Raw genomic sequence first — 20,507 nt, forward strand, 5'->3', positions numbered from 1 at the left:
TGTTCGCCATGTGGCTTTTCACAATTCTAGCAGGTAAGTAATAAATAAACCATCACAGCCTGTGGTCTTTACTATCAAAGTTTATTGTGGGGCCATTTCTACCTACTGAGGAGTAAGTACATCTATGTCTCAACATGTGCTGTCGTCCCCCAGGGCCACGGCCACCCTGCAGCGAGCTGTCCTGGGCTCCGTTAGGCAGAGGCTGTCAGTGGAAGCACGAGCCCAGACACCCCGACAGCAGAGCCGTCACTCAAGGAGCGTCCCAGAGCAGCAGCCGAAAGGCACCGCCCATCAGGGTAGAGACGGCGGTATTGGCGGAATGAATCAGGAGTTGGACCCATTTTCTATGGCTCCGATGCAGGATCCCAAAATCAGGTCTATAAGCATGCCCCACGCAAGTGAAACAGCAGCGAGGGAAATGCCGGGAACCAGGAAGGTGGAGGATAAATTAAGTGGAATTGCAGGGGATGGAAAGTTCTGGAATGCAAAGTAGCTGGGTGTAGACGCCATTTGAGATGACGAAGAATTCAGCACAGTTGGCCAATGGGGCAATTCAAATATTGAAAGTTATTCCGAAACCAGAAATTAAGTGAAATTTCCCCTTTGGGAGGAAAACTGGTTTTAAGAAAAGGGGAAAGGTGTTTCATCAACAGGAAAATGAGTACCTGAGTAGAAATAGGTGGCTCAAGACGCCAAGAACAGTGTCGAATAGGAATGAGGGTGTACAGGAAGGAGATGCGGAGGCCTGTCGCAGGCCTGACATGGAATGACGTTTCTAGCAGGGGCTTTGTCTGCAAGGTGCCGGCCTATTTCCTGTAGCGCAGACAGCGTTGAAGGAATGTTTCCGTAACACTCAATTTAGGTGGGAATACAAACTACTATAGTGTGAAAACTCAGAGACCTCCCACCCCCTGCAGGGGGAACGGTTCGTCTCAAACAGCTGGGCTGAAGGCCCGCGCCCTCTCACCACCCTCGTGAAAAAATACTAAAATGAACAAAACCAACGTCAGGAGTCCATGAGCCTTGCACCATGAGCACAGCAGACAACGTCTGCCGACGTGTGCAGGCAGCCTGAGAAGCAGGAACCTGCGGACTGAATGCTGCCCTACATTACCCAGAACCATAAAGAAACCCCAAAAGCTAGCTGCCAACCTGGCTGGGAAGATTAATAAAACAGCCTAGTTTGTTTTAACCTGGATCTTCCCCACTAACCGAGTGTCTATAGAAAAGCCATCGGCTGGCACCAGGCCAGTGTGTCTGAGTGTTGTCATTAGTATCTCCTTTTCCTAAAAGAGGAAATGCGTTAAGTACAAAAACGACATGTTTCTACAGAGCCTTCTCCGCAGTCCTGACCTGCTGGCGGCAGGCCCTACGGGAAGCGTTTTTAAAGGCAGAAGAAGCGACGACGAGGTTTTTCTCCCCAGAAAGGACACAGTGGAGTGGCCGACGGGAGCCCCGTGGGCGCTGGACCACGGTCTCCTCCAGGAAATGCCTCTGCATCTTCCCGCAGGTTTCTCTGGCGGACACTGGGGTCACCTCTGTAAGAAACGGGAGAAGCAGTTTCCTTCCTGATCGTGTCTCTGACGAAACGAAGGGTCCTAGACTTCTGTGACCCCCGCGGGTGCGGGCTGTGTCCGGGCGGGATGCCCGGGCGCTGTCCAGACGGGCCCTTCGCAGCCCTGCGGCCTTGCCCGCTGTCCCCGTGTAGCCACACTTCCAGCGCTTTCCTCCTGCGTTTCTCCCCAGCGCTTCAAGCACAGTCCCGTTTGCTGGAAAAGAGAGAACCTAAGTGTGAATTAACCCGGGGACTTTGGATAGTGTGTAACTTTTAACAAGCGTAATTGTTCCATTCGTCAGATTGCTAATAGATGGGGGGCCGTGGAATGCCCACGTCTCCTGGATCCCCGCCCACTGCTGCGACTCCTCGCCTCAGGAAAGAGCCGCTGCACAGTGCCCGCATCCGGTGAGCGGGCCGGTGGTGACGCATCAGCGCCCACGTTTCTCGGGCACAAGCATCGCTCTGTTCCCTCCCCTCTTCTGGCAACTCGGACCCAGTCCTTTGGGTGGCAGTGAGCTTAGAACATAAAAAATGCACAAAAATGTTACCTAACAAGGAGAGGAAACAAGGTAAAGTGAGAAAGGGACGAACCCTCGCTAAGTCGGCGCGGGATGCAGTGGAGTGAATGGTCAGCGGAAAGGGGGGCTGAACGGGGTGGGAGGGGGACGTGAGCACAGACAGCTTTGGAGATCTCGAACGTCGTGGTGAGAGCTGGGCTGCACTGGAATTCTGGGGAGCCAGGCTGGCAGCGCGCCCCGCAACGGAGCGCCCCCGGACTTGGGGGCAGGGAGGAGACGGGTCTCCGGGCAGCTCGCAGGGCACAGCCTTCTATCAGCACTTCACGTGGAGCAGGAAGCGGACAGCGGAAACACCTCGTCACACTTTAAAGGAAGCTCGGGCAGGACCGCTCTAGGGCCCTGTCCGGTAACAGCCGCTTCACATTCAATACGCGTTGTGCTTGGAGGGACAAGTAACAGAGAACCAAGAACAGGAGGGTAAAACGAACCCTGTTCTTCTGTGTCCCTGCGTCCGCGGCTTCTCTCCAGGCGGGGCCTGGTGTTCTCTGCTAGACCCGCTTCCACCTGAGCCTTTCCCTAGACGCAGCTGTGAGCCGCAGGCCTGTTCCCCACCCTCCGCCCGTCGCCCTAGATATGCATCGTTCATTATTACCATCTTCTGATGTAAAGATTCAATTGAAAAGTATCTTCCTTCAGACAACTGAGAACTACAAGACATCAACTGCTCCCCCACGTGAAGGCCGCGATGAAGAGTGAGACATTGGCAAACACTTGGGAGAAGAAGCACTGGCGATGACTCCCACCTCCCAGGGGGCCCCACAGACCTCCCCCGCCTCCCCCCCCCCCCCCCCACCCCTGCACCGGGACTGAGCCCCGAGGCCGAGGCCGGTTCTGAAGGCACACTCGGTGCTGCCTCACGTCCTGGACCTCCTGGCCAGCAAGGAAACAAAAAGTGGGCTTTTCAGACAAAACTGGAACCCAGCGGTCAGACCATGCTCCATCAGCCCCGGCAGCCAGCAGCACAGAGCTGAGGGGGCTGTCCGCAGCTGGTCCCCGGCCCCCGGCCCCCGGTACATGATCACATGCAAGTGCTCGGGGTCCAGCACAGAGCCGAGGACACAGGAAGCCCAGCGAGACGTTTCACCCGAAGGAGTCAACGCGGGGGCCGCACCCTCAGCACTGCACGTGGGCTCTAGGGGCCTTGAGAAGGGGAAAGGCGCGGCGAGACCAGACCACCTGTGGACACAAACGTCACTGGGCCAGGCACCGAGCGCTCCCCGACGGTTACCTGAGCCTGCGGTCAGTTGCTCTCTGTCCTGCTCTCGGCGGGCAGCTCCCCTCCGCCTGGCAACTCGCCCTCGATTTCCCACAGGACGTCGTCCTCGTCCGCCAGGCTGCTGGAGATGTGGCACTTCCGGAAGCCCTGCACGATGGACTCGCTGGAGATGCTGTTCCACGCGACCATGACCCACTCCAGGAAGAGGCCGAGGGGCGGCTTCTTGGCGTTGCCGGTGGGGCTCAGCGCCAGGTTCCCCGCCAGCAGCCAGTTGGAGTACTGGGCCCGCACGCTGTCGTTGAGCGGCTTGTAGACCACCACGTCCAGCACCTGCAGCTGCGAGGTCAGGCCGCCGGGGATGATGACCATGTCGGTGTTCATGCTCTCCATGGAGCTCTTCACCGAGTCGGTGGCGTGGCCCCGGAAGCCGTTCAGGATCAGCATCCCCCGCTGCTTGGGCACGGCGCCCGTCCGCCGCCGCCACACCACCTCCAGCCAGTCCTGCATCAAGTCCTCGGTCATCCAGCCGTAGCGGTGGCAGCGGATCTCCATCCCGCTGGGGAACTTCCCGGGGGGGATGTACGTGCCCCTCAGAATGATGTAGGGCGGCAGTTTCCTGCCGTCGGCCAGGACCCCCAGCATCGCCGTGATCTTCAGCTTCTCCCTGCCCGGCGTCTTGACCAGGACGGGCTTTTCACCCTGGTTGTCAACGGTCACCCTGGAGGGCACCTCCAGGCAGATGGGCGTCTCGTCTGCATTTCCCATCTGAGCCACCTGGTAGTCGTGCGCCCTGCGCAGAGCCAGGACGCTGCGCTGGTAGGTGACGAGTTTCTCCGTCAGGTCTTCGGGCAGCTGCTGGGGCACGGGCACCTTATGCCTCAGGGACAGGTCATACCTTCGCATCATCCGGCGGCACCAGCCCAAGCTGGCCTTGAACCCTTTCTCCGGGATGTTCATCTCCTGGGCGATCTCGAGCGCTTTCAGCTGCATGGCCTCCCTGGTGATGGGGTCCCCTTTGGCCTGCATGTACCGGACATACTCGGCCACGCGCTGGTCCACCAGGGCAAAGCGCCCGTTCTTGGGGCCTCGGAATGCCCGCCGCATGGCGTGGGCGTTCTGCAGCTGCGGCTTGACCTTGCGCCAGTCTCGAACGTTCTTTTCCAGCACGCCAAACTGCTTGGCCGCCTGGCAGTTGTTGGTGCTCTCGGCAAACTCCACCACCATCAACTTGAACCCCGCGTCGTAACTGCGGCGCATGCCCCGGCTGAACTGGAACTTGGCGGCCAGGTCGTCGGCCGAGAGGTCGTACCCCGGGAAGCCCATGGCCATGTAGAAGGGGTACCCCTCGCTCCACTCGGGCAGCTCGGTGAAGTCCCGAGGCAGGCGGAGGCCAAAGCTGTCCGGGGGCTGTGGCGGGGGGAACGGGGACACGGTGTGCATCGGGCCGGCCCAGTCTGGGGGCTTGACGTCAGCTTCTTCATTTTCTGGAGACAAACAGGAAGGGGCGAAGGTAAGAGCAGTGAGCACAATGTCCACCGTGTTCCTGATTTTGAGGTGGAAATGCCAAGAATGGAAGGCAAGTGTGTCACGGCAGCTGAGCCAGAGAGGTAGAGCTGAGCTGAGCACAGGTACCTAGCTTGAGTCTCGTAATCTGGGGGCCATGTTTGGGCCAAAATGACTCCCATTTGGATGTGAAGTCAAATAGAGCCCGTACCGCCAGACCACGAGGAGTGTGGCCCTCCATGGCGGAGCCACCCCTCGATCCCAGAGGATCTGCGGCAGGAACCGCACTCAGCAGGGCTGGGCTTCTAAGGCAGCGGAGCGGCTCGCGCGCGCCAGTTGGAACCGGTTTCCTTGTTTGCGTATATGTGGAGGGAGTCAGAAAATTGAATACGATTCGGGGAAATTGCCATCTCTCACCCAACTAAGATGTCATCAGTTGCAAGAAGCATCATAATTTTAAGAGGCATTCTCAATTTCAGAGATGTTCAAGTGGCAGGGGGGGGAGATGTCTTAGAATCAATGAAATACGGCCTTTTAAACTCCTACTTACAGAGAGAAGGCAAGCAAAACCATCGTGGCTGCTGGGAGGTATTCAGCCAGCGCTACCCGGCTGCCATGTTTCTTGATGAAAGACCCTGTGCCTCTTAGACTGTTTGCTCCAAGGTGTGCTACGCCCGGCGCTGCTTGTCTACAGGTGAAGTGGACAAGGAGCCAGGGCGGTAACTGGGCGCATGCCTGCCACCTGTCTTCCCTCGTCGCCGGAGGGTACAGGGCACCACTGAGGTGGCTGCACGCACCCGGATGTTTCAATGCCATTCGGACTCCAGTTTGCTTCTCCGGCCCACAGGTGGCACTGAGCCTTCTCACCACACAGACAGGAGCACGGAGGCTCAGAGCTTAAAGAAGTTGCCTAAGGCCGCACCGCACTGGAAGGGAGATTTTCAAACTCCAAAGCCCGTCATCTCTCTGCCTGGCAGCCTGCCTCCCTCTCATGCACCCCACAGAACAAACACGGAAACGTAAAGCCCCGCTTCCCAAGCTCCCACGGGATGGGTGCGGGTCGGCTGATCGCGGTACCTGCGAAGCTTCCTCCTGGGAGCGGCCATCGGTCCGAATTCTGAGGCTCTTCCTCCCCATCCAGCCGGGAGATCATGTCTGGCTTCGGGAACGGGAACTCTGTCCAGAGGAAGTAACCGAGGTTCAGAGCACCGTCCACATCAGTCCTTTATAACCCTCACTGCCCCCTCCTCCATGTGGAGATTTATGAAAAACAGGGAAAGGGCTCAGGACCCGGGGAGAAAAGAGGATGGGGAATGGGCCCGTCCAGGGGAATTCCTGGGTCTGCTGACGCGGCCTGGCCCAGCCAACCCGGCACCCTCCAGTGGGTGCATCCTGGGACCCTGACTATCGGTGCTGGGAGGGAGCAAGGATGCTCTGGGGCATGTCCCCAGCTTCTGAGGCTGTAAGAGTGACAGCGAGCCGAGGAGCAGGTGAGCTCAGGCCCAGACCCCTGCGACACCTCTGAGGTTCTGTTTTTCTGACGGATGAGGTTCTGAGACCAGAGCAAGTTACTGGGTAAAATGACACAATATTTATATCCCTGCCTGAATCAAACACAGGAATTTAAAGGCACAGGTGTTGAGGGGACAGAGGCCAAGTTCGGAGAGAGGGTGCTGGTCCCACCACCCAGGAGACATGGACACGCTCTCTGGGCTCAGAGCTTCGGGAGGCAAAGGGACCCGCGGCGTTACCCAGCGACAGCACCGTCTCGTAGTTCATCCTCATGACCTCCCGGTACAGGGCCTTCTGTGACTCCGTCAGAACTTCCCACTCCTCGTCGGAAAAGTAGATGGCCACCTCGTCAAACAGGGCCGGCACCTGGGCAGACAGGCCTCTCTCAGTGGCCAGCGGGCACAGGCAGGTGACTCCCAGTCCATCCCTCCGGGAGGGCCCTCCCCAGGGGAACAGCGGCCTGCCCGCTCACAGGCCGCTAGAGGCAAACAGGCCCCGAGCACAGGTCCCCGCACCCTGATGGTTACCATCCCTGTCGGCTCGCAGACAAGAACAGACCTCCAGGAGAAGCCCCCAGTCCCCAATCCCCGGTGGAAGACCCTCCACAAGCCAGGGACACCCTGAGAGCGTTCCGCCCCCCAACCTCCTCCCCTTGGTCACAGACCCTCAGCGGGGGCTGGTTTGGGTGTGAGTTTGATGGATCACTGCTGTCTGGACCTCAGTGCTTTCCGGACACTGGTGTCCATTTCCCACCGGCCCTGGTGCTGGACTCTGAACCCAAAGCAGCCAGTGACCGACGGGCCAGCCTTTCCCAGGGCGCACGGGCAGGAGAGAGGGCTAATGACAGCCTGCGTTGTAATGAGACACCGGAGCAAACTGGACCAGCTCAGAGCCCTAAGGACGAGGGCTGCCCCGCTCACGTCCTCTGCTGGGAGGGGACGCCGGGCAGCTAAAGGCAGCCAAGCCACCCTCACCAACTCCTCTTGCTTATTCAGCCATTTGCTTTCATTTTTTACTACGTTTTTTCCTTTCGGTCACTCAGAACCCTACTCCAAGGTCACCACATGCAGGACCGCCTCCTTCAGGCTGGCTACCTTGACTACCACTTTCAAAGCTGTTCCCAAAGCTGGAACACGCTCGCAACACGCAGGGAGCACTCCCAGGGAAAGCCTGGGACTAACTCACTGCCCCCCCCCCCCTCTTCAAATAAACAAGGAGGAAGCAGGTTCAGAGAGGACGCGTCTCTGTCCAAAGCCACACCGCCAGTAAGCAGGACCGAGCAGTCTGACTTCCAGGCTCCAGCCGAGGGGCCCCTCGGTGCCCAGGCCTTCCCTTCCCCTGCCTCTGTGCTCAGCTGTCCCCCAGCAACTCACCTCGGCCCTGCCATGCCCCTGCACAGGGTTCTCCCTTGGCCTCCAAGGTCCCCCATTCCTGGCCTGGCCAATACCCACCCTACATCCAGGACTCAGCCTCGACGTCACATTCCCTGCCATGGCCTGGGCCCCACTCTGCAGAGGCACTTACCACCCTGCCCGCACACAGGGACATAAATATTGGCTCCCGCGCCTGCTTCTCCCATTAGAACACAAGCCCACGGAGGGCAGCGCCTGGCGCCTCCTGCTTTGTTTCCCTGATCACTTAAACGTGTTTAAGGTTTAAGCAAATACTCTCCAATTCCCTTTTGTTCCACTTGGAATAGTTGCAAATGGTTTTACCTGACACAAATCCGAACCTAGACGTTGGAGTGAGAGTGGACAAAACCCCACGTGTGAAAACCAGGAGGACCCAGTGCTGGTCCCAGCTGCCCTCCCCCTCCCCTAACCCTCCCACTCCCCAGCTTTCCCCCAGGCTCTGTGGCCTGTCCCCAGGAAATGCCAGGTCCTGGCCATACCTATTTATAGTCCCTTCCCTTTGCTGACAAAACGGATGCAGGGCTGCCTATCCTGTCACCTCCCAGGCGCACTCGATTCGTAGAAGGCAGCCGCCCTGGCCCAGTGCAAACATCCGGCACCTGAGCTGGGAGGGGCGGCTGGAGGCCGGTGCCGGCTCATCTCTTGGTTTCTATGTCCGAGCCACAGAGCAGCTTCCAACAAGCCCACATTATGCCGCAGAGGCACAGCCCGAGGCTCAGACGTCCCTCACAGCCGCCCCGTGGCACCGGGCAGGGCTGCACCAGGCCCTGGCGAGCGCCTCCCTCCTCCACAGAGCCCTTTTCTCCGGCCCAGCACAACAGAAGCAAACAGGGCGGCCGGGCAAGACTCAGGGGTCGGCAGCCCGAGGTCACCCCGATGCCCCTCCTGGTCTCCCGGGAGGGGCGCTCAGCCCTGCCCTCCTCCCTCCGCTCAGACCATCCCTGCTGCCGGCAGGCTTATCTCCAGGGTCAGTGCCTGCTGCGCCCACACACCGCCCGGCCCCAGAAAGACGGCGGGGATCTTGGAGCAGAGGGCAGTCCTGCTTCCTGTATGTTATCTCACTGAGTCCCTCACAGGACACACAGACATGGGGGTCAGCATCTGCTTTCACGGGGAGGAACAGGGCTGTTCAGTAACGTGCCCGGAGTCACGGAGGGAAGTCCGACCCAAAGCCTGTGCTTCCTCCGCTCAGGCCTCGCACGGTGGCTGAAGGGAGCCTCCCGCTTCCCTTGGAAAGATGCTTCAGGCCTGGGCCCAGAGCCACCAAGGAGAGGGCTCCAACCCCGCCAGCACACCACGCCCCCTGGCCGGGCCGGGCCCTTCTCACCCCTCATCCCCACCACGCTCTCCGTTCTGGCGTTCTGGCTCCGGGACCCGCTCCCAGCTCTTCTGCCCCAGCTTCTGATTGGACCTCCGCGCCGGGAAATGAGCCCCTCACTCCCCTTGGAGGGATCCACTGGTGACGAAGGCTGGGTTCAAAGTCCATCTCTTTGTCTCTCGACGCTGCATTTCCACCCGATTCTCCTACGGAGCATTATTCTAGCATCTAGCAGGTCTATGTCGGCAAGGTTTCCACTGATCACCCTCACACACGCTCCACAGCGAAATACACGTGTGAGAAACGGATTCTTTCCCTCCCGGGTTGAATGCCCTAAGGCAGGGTTTCGAACCTCCAACCTCAGCAGAGCCGACACTGCTGCCCAGACCATTCTCTGCAGGGAGCTGTGCTGTGCACTGAAGACGTTCAGCAGCGTCCCAGCCTCTGCCCGGAAGATGCCAGCAAGACCTCGCACCCCCTCCCCGAGTCACGATGCCCAAAGATGTCTCCAGATTTTGCCAAATTCCCCAGGAGAGGAGCCCGCTGAGCAAGCCCAGGCCCAGGCCGAGGACTGCCTTCTGCAGGAAGCCCCTTAAGTTGTCAGCCTAAGTGCGAGGCCCCCCAGGAGCTGACCTCCACTGCTGCACCCCGAATACTGTACTGTCGTTTGCTTCCTTGTCTGCCTTGCGAGACCAGCGACTCCGTGAGCCTGGAGGTCTTGTCTCAATAGCTCCAGCACCGTGTGCTCCCTACTGACTTCCTCCTTTCACAGGGGAGCATGGCCTTCACCTTGGACATGTCTCACTGTCCCGACACTCAGGCACCCACGTCCACTGCACCTGTCTCCCAGGTCCTCCACCCACCGGGATGCGGGGTGGGCTCATTTAGCCTCAAAGCCCAGGGCTCCCACGGCCTGGAGGCCTTGCGCCTGGGTCTCCTCAGCTGCAGGATCCGGCTGGGAGGACAGGTGGGCAGAAAACCCAGAAGAGACATGGGCACTGCGGCCTCCACAGCTAGACTGGCGACCAGGGCCTGGCGGTACGTTGTGTCTTTATTTTATATAGTTGCGATATGCAAAATGCGTAACTTTTAAGGGTCTAGCTCAGGAGGCATTTAAGAACCATCAGTGTCCATGTGTATCCTTGGGGCAAAGGATAACCTCCCTGCACCCCAGTTCCCTCAGGTGGGCGGGGCGCCGGATGACGGGCAGCACCATGAGTCTCCGACTACAGATCTCACTGGAAACGAAGGATGTGATGATATTGATAATGTTGACAAGCAAGGCAGACGAAGCCAAGAACAGGAATGTCAGCTTGTTGCTCACTTAAAATATTTACCATCCACATGCAACTGCCATGAAGTCCAGTAAGACCTGTGAATAACTTCCTAATATAACGCCTCCTGTTACACTGACATGTTTACAAGTTTACCAAGTTTTCTCCACTGTTCTGTTTGGATATGCTCCCCATCCAGCTGCCGAGCCCCAGCCCCTGCATCCAGGCCAGCTGGGGGTGCAGCTTTCCCTCAGCTCAGTGACCCCACGTCTCGCTGAAAGTGGTTCCCTTCAACCAGCCGCAGGTGACACCAACTCTCTCCTTCCCTGTGAGGTCCCCTCCTGCCCCCCTTGCCCAGCTCAGTGTAGAAAACCCCCCACACTCCGAATATCCCATCACCCTGACCTGCCTACAGCTGGAAGCCCTGATCCTGAGCACTTTTCCATCCACGGACCCTCCACGCTGCCTCTTGGCCGTAACCCGCCCTCCTCTTTACTGTGTTTGGTGTGGAGCCAGGACTGTGTCCCCTACTATGACACTGTGACCCCTTTCTCAGTGGTCCTGGATAGCCCCTTCTTCACGGGAACAACTGTCAGAGCATTTAACACCGGTCAGCAAACAGTGGTGTCCACCACGTGCTGGCACCGAGCAGGGTGTGGGCACCCAGGGGTGCGGAGAGACAGAAGGGCCTGCTCAGGTAACCGCTCTGTTCCCACAGCACCTTTTAAAGCCACAGCACTGTTTTCTCGGGAATGCGAACACCTGAGCGGGGCGGGGCTGTTTTTCCTTCCTCTGTCCGCGCCAGGAGGCTTCGCACAAGCCGTGTGGCCCCGAACCTTGACTTACCCACGCGCCCTCCGAGCAGATGCGGACCTTCTGCATGTCGGTGCAGCCATCCTCCAGTTCCCGGCTCTGAATCTGTTCTTCGCTTTCCTCCACTTTCAGGGTCAGATTCAGAGGGATGGCTGTGGACTCCATGTCTGCAAGCAAGACTCTTTCAGAAAAACCAGGCCAGTGTGAACTCTCATGGCCTGAAAGGGGGGGGGGGGGGGGGGGGGCAGCTCCGCCTACACAACCTCTTAGCCCCAAGCTCTGCTGGACTGGAAGGAAGGGAACAGTCAGGCCTGGGGAGGAAGGGGGCACCAGGAGGCTGGAAGGAGGGGCTGCAAGCAGAGCGCATACGTGGCTGCCTTCAAACATTTACAAAGCTCTGCGGGCCCTGGCTGGGTGCTCAGTTGGTTGCGCAGTGGTCGGCAAACTCATTAGTCAACAGAGCCAAATATCAACAGTACAACGATTGAAATTTCTTTTGAGAGTCAAATTTTTTTAAAACTTAAACTATATAAGTAGGTACATTGTTATTAACTTAATTAGGGTACATGGTATTTTGTGGAAGAGCCACACTCAAGGGGCCAAAGAGCCGCATGTGGCTCGCAAGCCGCGGTTTGCCGACCACTGGGTTAGAGCATCCTTCCCATTCGCCAAGGTTGCAGGTTCAATCCCAGGTCAGGACACATACAAGAATCAACCAATTAACGCATAAGTAAGTGGAACAACAAATCGATGTTTCTCTTTCTCGCTCCCTTCCGCTCCGCTCTAAACTCAATCAATAAACAATTTAAAAAGCTCTCTGTGGAGGAGACCAGCCTGGTTCTGTAGGGACCCAAGGGCAGAACCCGCGGAGGGGTAAACATTCATTCCGGAAGAGAGCAGGGAAGGGCAGAGCTCACGGACTCAGCCCAGGGGTGTCAGCTTCCTATCCGGGGGCTCTGAGGGCGGACAGGACACTTGCTCCGCTGGGTGTTCCTACAGGCCAGCCAGGCAGCAGGAGGTTGTGTGGCTCAGAATCGCCATCATCTGGGTTTTCCAGGTTCAGAGGCTCTGTCCCAGAGCAGCCTCCGAAAGCAATCGCTGAGCCAGTGACACAGGGAGCAGAGAGCCGGGGAGCCAGCAAGGTGCACAAATCTGCCAGGCCCGGCCCGGGCCCAGCCCCGCGAGCTGCCGCGCTGTCGCCGGCACAAGTGCCCAGTCAGGGGAGCTCGGGGGCGGTACAAAGGGCCGCGCTGCTGCCCTCTGGGGCGGGCTGAGTCCCCAGGTGGGCAGCGAGGGCGCATCTTGGGGGCCCCAACCTCCCGGGTGGCCGGGGAAAACATCGCTCCCGAGTTCAAAGTCGGCTTCTTCCCTATTTCCTTAAAGGACGGGCGAATGCAGCTGAGAAGGGTCTGGGGTACGCGGAACAGGCTTCAGATCCTGGAGCGGGGGCCCCAACTTGGCTGCGGCCTCCCCGCCGGCTCCTGGGCAGCAGGTCGGGGGTGGGAGGCGGGGTGCCCGCGGCCTGGCCGCCGCCTGCGCCGGGGCCGCTCGGGTCTCTCCAGCCATCTTGTCCCAGTTCCCGTCTCCGCGCCACGGGAGGCCCGGCCTGGTCCGGCCCCGCGCACCTGCCGAGCGCCAGCGCCGATCGCCTCCCGCCGGCCCGCAACAAAGGCGGCGCCGGTGCAGCTGCAGCCCGGCCCCCGCCCCGCGCCCCGGCCCCCGGCCCGGGACGATCCCGCCCCGGCCCCCGCCCCGCCCGCGCGCTCCCCGCCGCCGCGCGCACTCACCGCCGGGCCGACCGCCAGGGCGCAGGGACGCCGAGAGCTCGGGCCCGGCTGTCACTGCGCCATCCCAGCCGTCTCTCCGGGCCCCAGCGCACGGCCCCTCGGGAGGGAGCGCGGGGACACGTGGTGGGAGAGGGAGGGTCCGGCGCGAGCTGAGGGTGTTGGGAGGCGGGGGGCGGAGCGCGCTGATGTCAGCGGCCAGGCGCCCGGGGACGCGCCCGCGCCCACCCTCCTCCCGTGGCTTCCGGCGCCCCGCGCGCCCCTCCCGCCCGCGCGCCCCGCTGCACTCGGCCTCCTGTGCGCTGCGCGCGACCTCCGGTGGAGGCGGCAGGAACAGCCGGGAGCACGCGCCCCTGTGCTCCTGGGCGCTCACCAGTGGTTTGCACCCGGGCACTCTCTTCTGCTTCAAGGAATGCGTTGTGCAAAGCAGACCAGCTAGGGCTGCAGGGGGCGTGGTGTGTGTGTGTGTGTGTGTGTGTGTGTGTGTGTGTGTGGTCTTTGGGGTGGATCCTGCTGTATTCTAGCAGACATGTGTGCAGAACTTGTTCATATACATGGAGAAGGAACTTCCTGTTTAATCCCAAGCCTGGAATCTCATGGACAAAGTGTCTGGAAGGATCCTCCCCAAAATGTTCAAAGGAGCTGTTTGCTGGCAACTCTGTGGACAGTACAACAAGAGTGGATAAGCCAGAAGCCCTTCTTGTTCTAGAACAAGATTCTGGGTTTGGGTGTTGGGAATGCGTTCGAGAAAAAATTATTCTGGAACAATTAAAATGGAAAGGAAGTCTTTATTTGGGATTATGGAGATAGGTGTCAAGGCAAGAGGGGTGAGACATCCACGCAACTCGATCCAGCAAAGACAAGTTGGGAATTACAGCTGAAGAGAGTGAGGGGTCAGCCGGTAAGAATTTCCCAGCAGGAGGCAGGAGGGTTGAGGGATTCTTGCAGGTGGCAGACTAGATTGATCTGACAGATATCAAGGGAGGTGGGTGGGGAGGGGGTTCTCTAAAATGACAGAATTCTTGCTAAAACCAGGCTGGGAGGTCAAGGACAAGAGAGGTGTGTGTGGCCAAGGTAGAGGCCTGCTGGGAATGAGAGCCGGAGAACTTCAGTTTGGTCAAGGGGAGAGATTTGTCCACTTTTCCAGCCTGTCCCCAAGATCTCTCTCCAAGCTTTTGTGGCCATTTTGACTGTATTTACATGTGAATTTTACTTCTCTCTGATATGGGAGGGGCTACTGTGCAGCTCTTAATACACAAAATAGAGGGTAGCAGATACATCTCTGGAGTATAATTATGGTGGACAACCCAATACCAGAGAAGGTCTAATGGATGGATGGGGAACATTATTCAAATGTGGGAGGGAGAGGTGTTAGAATTTTTTTGTTTTTATGAACAGGTCTTTTTTGTGTGTAAAGATAGCGTTTTCAGAGCAAGGGTGACACCTTAGCTCACATTGATTGACATTCCCATCTTAACTCTTCTGAGGAGATGGCTGGTTGAGAGGAAAGACAGGGAGGGTGTCAGGAGATGGGTACTGGGGGCATGTGGGCAACTCACCAAAAAGTATCCTAGCTAATAAAAGAGAAACATGCAAATTGACCGTACCTTCGCTACGCCCACAGCCCATCAGAGCAAATATGCAAATTAACCCAAACAAAGATGGCACTTAATTTGCATATGCAGGCACTGAGTGGCCTGGGTCCCAGAAACATCCTCCAGACCCAGGCCGCTCCTAGCCTGTAGGCCCGCGCTTAGGTCCTGAGCGGCAGGGGTCCCAGAACGCCCCCTGGCCACTCGGAGCCTATGGGTGCAGGCGCCAAGCAAATGCTCCCACACCAAGTGGCGGTCTAGGTCCATGCCCCCAGCCCGGCGCCCACGATGGGGGGATGGCTGCTGGTCTCTGGGGTGTGCTGAGACCCTGGCGGCCACCGCTGCGTGCAGTCCAGGGTCCCTGCATGCCCCCAGCCTGGTGCCCATGGTGGGGCTGGCTGCTGGCCTCAGGGGCGTTAGGCGACGGGAATGTTCCCGCCCCGCCCCCAGCGACTTTCCGAGCTCCGGCACCAAGTGGCGGTTTGCGTCCACGCCCCCAGCCCAGCGCCCTCCACAGGGGGATGGCTGCTGGCCTCTGGGGTGTGCCGAGACCCCGGGGGCCACCACTGGGTGGCAGCGACACACCCCTAGCCCAGTGGACACAACCCAGGGGCTGCATGAGCTGCAGAGAATACACCTTTTTAAAAATATATATATTTTATTGATTTTTTTTTTACAGAGAAGAGGGGAGAGGGATAGACAGTCGGAAATATCAATGAGAGAGAAACATCCATTAGCTGCCTCCTGCACACTCCCAACTAGGGATGTGCCTCCAACCAAGGTACATGCCCTTAACAGGAATCAAACCTGGGACCCTTCAGTCTGCAGGCCCATGGTCTATCCACTGAGCCAAACCAGTTTGAGAGTAAATACCTTTTCTGACAGCTCATTGGCTAAGCTCCCTGTAGGCCGCCACTTGCAGTGTTATTGGTAATTTGGGTTATAAGAATCCAAGAAGGTAATCTAGGGTTTTTCCACCTCACTCCTGGAGGAAAAAATGAAGGTCCACTACTGGAGGGCTAAGAAATGTCATATCCTGCCCTAGCCGGTTTGACTCAGTGGTTAGAGCCTTGGCCTGCCGACCGCAGGGTCCGGGTTCGATTCTGATCAAGGGCATGTACCTAGGTTACAGGCTCCTCCCTGGCTGGGGCCCAGGTCAGGGCTCATGCAGGAGGCAACCAATCAAAGTGTCCCTCTCACATTGATGTTTCCCTCTGTCTCTCCCTCTCTCTTCCACACTCTCTAAAAATCAATGGAAACATATCCTCAGATGAGCATAAAAAAAAAAGAAATGTCATATCCTATGAAAGATACATCTTGAAAATGCCTAAAGAAAGGTGTCATTTTTTCACAGTGAAGGGACTAGAGTCCGTGTTGATGAAAACACCTTGGTGGCTGAAGTGGCTGGCAGTGGCTGCAGCAGTGGGGTGATGGGGCTGGTGCCTTCCCTTGATCAACCTGGTCGCCTGACATCCCTTGAGGGGTCCCAGATTGGAGAGGCTGCAGGCTGGGCTGAGGGACAACCCCCACATCGTGCACGAATTTTGTGCACCAGGCCTCTAGTCCTATCTAATAAAAGAGTAGTATGCAAATTAACCATCACTCCGCTACACCACCAGCCATACCCACCAGCCAATCAGGAGCAAGTATGCAAATTAGCCCAACCAAGATGGCTACAGTCACAGAGAGAGCAGGAGGAAGGCTTGGGTTGCCCCCGGCGATGGAGGAAGCCAAGCTTTCCGCACACCCTGGTGGGCCCAGGCCTCCACTCCAGGCTACAAAGTTTCGATTATAGAAGATAAATAAATTCCAACAGAAATGGCTGCGGCCACGGAGCGAGCAGGAGGCTTGGCTCTGCTCCAGGCTACAAAGTTTCAATTGTAGAAGATAAATAAATCCCAGATACCAGGGCCTACGCTTGGGTCACAGGGAGGCGTGGCCGGCCTGCAAACCACCACAGGCCGCTCACCCAGGCTGCCCTATGCCCCAAGGGAACCCCACCCTGATCCAGGACACACTTCAGGGCAAACCAGCTGGCCCCCACCCATGCACCAGGCCTCTATCCTATCTAATAAAAGAGTAATATGCAGATTGACCATCACTCCAACACACAAGATGGCTGCCCCCATGTGGTCAAAGATGACTGCCCCCATGTGGACACAAGATAGCCACCACAAGATGGCCAGCAGGGGAGGGCAATTGGGAGGGTCCAGGCCTGCAAGGGAGGGCAGTTGAGGGCGATCAAGCCTTCATGGGAGGGCAGTTAGGGGTGACCAGGCCTGCAAGGGAGGGCAGTTTGGGGCAAACAGGCTGGCAGGGAACAGTTAGACATCAATCAGGCTGGCAGGGGAGTGGTTAGGGGGTGATCACGCTGGCAGGCAGAAGTGGTTAGGGGCAATCAGGAAGGCAGGCAAGTGAGCAGTTGGGATCCAGCAGCCCTGGCAATCAGGAAGGCAGGCAAGTGAGCAGTTGGGATCCAGCAGCCCTGGATTGTGAGAGGGATGTCCGACTGCCCGTTTAGGCACGATCCCACCAGGATTGGGCCTAAACGGGCAGTCAGACATCCCTTGAGGGGTCCCAGATTGGAGAGGGTGCAGGCTGGGCTGAGGGACACCCTCCCCCACCCCCATGCATGAATTTCGTGCACCGGGCCTCTAGTTAAGACATAACGAGATAACCAAAGAGCAATAGCAGGTTAGGGTTTTAGTCTCTGAGAGCCCTAATGTTCTCAGAGAACTTCAATTAGATTTTGCCTGGGAAAAGGCCAATCAGCGGAGACCCACCTGAATTCTTGACTTTGAGCCCCCTGGTCTCAGTTGTAGTCTTGGGGCTCACCTTTGTACTAGTCCATAACTGCCAACAAGACCTGCTCGTAGGGACAGAGTGCTGGAGTAGGGACAAGACACTGCGGACGTCCATGTGTAAGTCAGGTCACTGGTCTCCGTCCACCCTGTCATTTAGAGATTCCATTCTCAGTAAGACAAGACTTCGTCTTGGTCTGAATGGGGAGTGACTGAAGCTAGTCCTTGAGGCTGTGCATGGCTGTGGCAATCCTGTAGGATGGAATTCTGTTGGTGGGTGGTTAATAAACATGAGGCCAAGAACGGAATCAACATGACAGTTCTTTATTGGTGCTAAGGGTCTGACTCCATCTTCCCTCTTGAGTCATCGCAGTGCACAGCCATGGGGATTGAGAGAAGCCACGTTGCCCCAAATACTCCTAGTGAACTGACCTTCCGCAGAGCTCCTGGCCCCCATGCTCCAACCTTGGGGAACGTGGCAGATTGGACGATCGGTCCTGTCCTTCGGTCCCTACACAGCACCCCCCGCTGTTAAACAGCACACCCTATAGGTCTCCTGTGTACAGAGTGTGCTCCAGTGACCCGTCCCTTGGCCCGGCCACGTGACGTGCGTTGGCCAGTGGAATGAGGGTGGGAGTGGCTACGTGTAAATCCCGAGCACAGGTCATGAAAGGTGTCACAGGTTTCCACCTCACCGCTGGGAGCTTTTGTCCTCTGCCATGACAAAAACATGTCGAGGCACGCACGCCCCTCCAGCCTGGGCTCCAGAATGAGACCTGTGCTGCGTGGCCATCCTGTGAACATGAGCTATTGAGTGCTGGGGTGGCCGGCTATGTGGCATTTTTGTGGCAATGGCTGATTGACACAGTGACAACAGCAACCTGGGACTTGGTGCTCTCAACAGTGGCCCCATAGGGATGCTCCGAGGCAGGGAAAGGAGACTTGCTATTTCGTGGTGGGAATCCTCAGACGTGTGGACAAGGAAATTCTAGATTGGGGGCGGGGGGCGGGGGGAGGAGAGGAAAACAAATGAGGGGAGGAGGTGTCACTGCTGACTGTATCTTTCTCTTCCCTGGGGTGCTGGCACCTCCGAGGAAGATGAAGACATGACCTTCACTTCAGGTATTTGCCAGTAAAGCCTCAGGATATAGCTGGCAGATATTGATAGAATGGGAGAGACACCCTGTTCTGCACAGCTCTTGGGAGGGCTCAAAGGGCTCTCGGAGAGGAGGTGTGTGGTTAGTGCACCTCAGAAGGTTAAGGAACACTTAGTGTCTCGCTGGAAAGGAGAAAGAGAATTTTAATACTGAGTATAGACTAGCTACTGGAACAAACAGCCCCCAAGTGTATAAAGGCTCAAACAATCAAACTCTTTTGTTCATGTAACAGTCCTTTGTGGGTGTTCCTGGTCCACGGTGACTCTCCTCCAGGCTGTGTTTGAGGGACCCAGGTTCCTTCCGTCTTGTGACTCTGTAGTTATCTGCATTCACCAGAGTGAAGGGCGAGAGCAAAAGAGAGAAGGCACACCCTTTTCTTGGCCCCGAAGGGCCACACATTTCTTTGCCTACATGTCATTGGTTAGTATGAGTTACATGGCGGCGTTTATATGAGGGGGGCGGGGGAAGGTAGTGTGTCTGGGCAGCCACAGTCCAGTGACATCTCTACACATTGCCAAGGGAAGCCTGGGTGTCTGTCTCTGCCACAGGGATGCCTTTTCTTTCAACACTTTCCATTGTAAAATGGTGCAACTTTATTTTTCAACCCCCAATCAGAACAGCCTGGTGACAAGTCAGGAGATGACAGTAGATAAACAGAAAGGCAGTTTATTTGAAATCAAAGCTTTCAGAAAATTGTGAATGCTGTTCAGTTGGTTGGAGCATTGTCCCATGCACCAGAAGGTTGTGGGTTCAATTCAAGGTCAGGGCACATACCTGGATTTTGGGTTCAATCCCCAATTGTGGTGTGTATGGGAGGCGACCAATCAATATTTCTTCTCTCTCTCTCTCTCTCTCTCTCTCTCTCTCTCTCTCTCTCTCTCTCTCTCTCCTTCCTGTCTCTAAAAATCAATAAAACAACACACCATATCTCCACTTGAGGATTTAACAGAAACAAACAAGTCAGCAGTGTACCAAGTGCATCCCACAGCGGACGTTCAGTGCAGAAGGGAAAAGGGACAATAGGGAGGACCCAGACACAGTGAGCGTGAAAATACCTAACAACAGACGACCTTGATGGAAAGCTATATTCAACTTACAGCACTTTTATCTTAGTAACTATTTTATATATCTACTAGAGGCTCAGTGCACGGATTCATGCCCCGATGGGGTCCCTCGGCCTGGCCTGCGGGGATCAGTGGACCTCTGTGCCACCGCAGCCCGGCCTTACCCGCCAGCTCCTCGGGCTCCAGCCTGCTGTCTGCGTTGATCCCGCACAGTGTGAAGTAGTGGGTGAAGTTGCAGGCAGCCAGCGAGGAGCCTGAGCTCAGGCTGGGCGGTGCTCTCACTTATCCGGGCCACTGTGCCTGCGGCCACCTCTCGGGTGCGATGGGGGAGTTTTCCGAGGGAGAGGCTCACGCCTCCTTAGCTGTACTCGCCAGCTGTCAGCCCTGTGTCTGGTGTCTGTGTGTCAGCTGAGTGGCGCTCCTTCTGTGAGAGTGCACTGACCACCAGGAGGCAGCTCCTGCTTTGAGCGTCTGTCCCCTGGTGGTCAGTGCTCATCATAGCGACTGGTCACGTAGGCTTTTGTTTAGAGAGACCAGAGGCCCGATGCACGAAATTCATGCAAGAGTAGGCCTTCCTTCCTCCGGCTGCTGGCACCGGCTTCCCTCTGGCACCTGGACCTGGGCTTCCCTCCAGCCTGGCTTCATCCAGACAGACCGGTCTAATTAGCATATTACCCTTTTATTATTATAGATGCTGGAATTTTGCTACTTTTTTTGACATGTATCCATTATGGAAAATGTGTGAACGTGTCCTTAACAATAATTGCCTACTCAATTCCAGAGCCACCAAGGGAAAAGGCATCCTCTTTGAAGGAGGACAAGCATCCATTCCTGGGACGTGAACCAAACCAATCCAACCAAGAAACAAAAACCTTTCTGTAACCCCCTGGCACCTGCTCCCATGAGTGGCTCAGGTAGAGTGGCT

At 57.2% G+C, this 20,507-nt stretch overlaps 1 protein-coding gene across 1 annotated transcript; it reads right to left on the reverse strand.

Annotated features, from left to right (window-relative positions):
• Positions 1 to 62: 62 nt before the first annotated feature.
• On the reverse strand, positions 63 to 13,170 carry POGK (pogo transposable element derived with KRAB domain). Its single transcript, XM_079761284.1, has 6 exons — positions 12,972 to 13,170; positions 11,218 to 11,351; positions 6,607 to 6,733; positions 5,933 to 6,031; positions 3,365 to 4,836; positions 63 to 1,769 (listed from the first exon to the last, which is right to left on the reverse strand). Exons 2-5 carry the CDS (start codon positions 11,347 to 11,349, stop codon positions 3,377 to 3,379), a joined length of 1,818 nt encoding a protein of 605 aa, XP_079617410.1. The 5' UTR covers positions 11,350 to 11,351; positions 12,972 to 13,170; the 3' UTR covers positions 63 to 1,769; positions 3,365 to 3,376.
• Positions 13,171 to 20,507: the final 7,337 nt, after the last annotated feature.

The sequence above is a fragment of the Cnephaeus nilssonii genome (assembly GCF_951640355.1).
Source record: "Cnephaeus nilssonii genome assembly, chromosome: 21".
Classification (NCBI taxonomy): Eukaryota; Metazoa; Chordata; class Mammalia; order Chiroptera; family Vespertilionidae; genus Cnephaeus; species Cnephaeus nilssonii.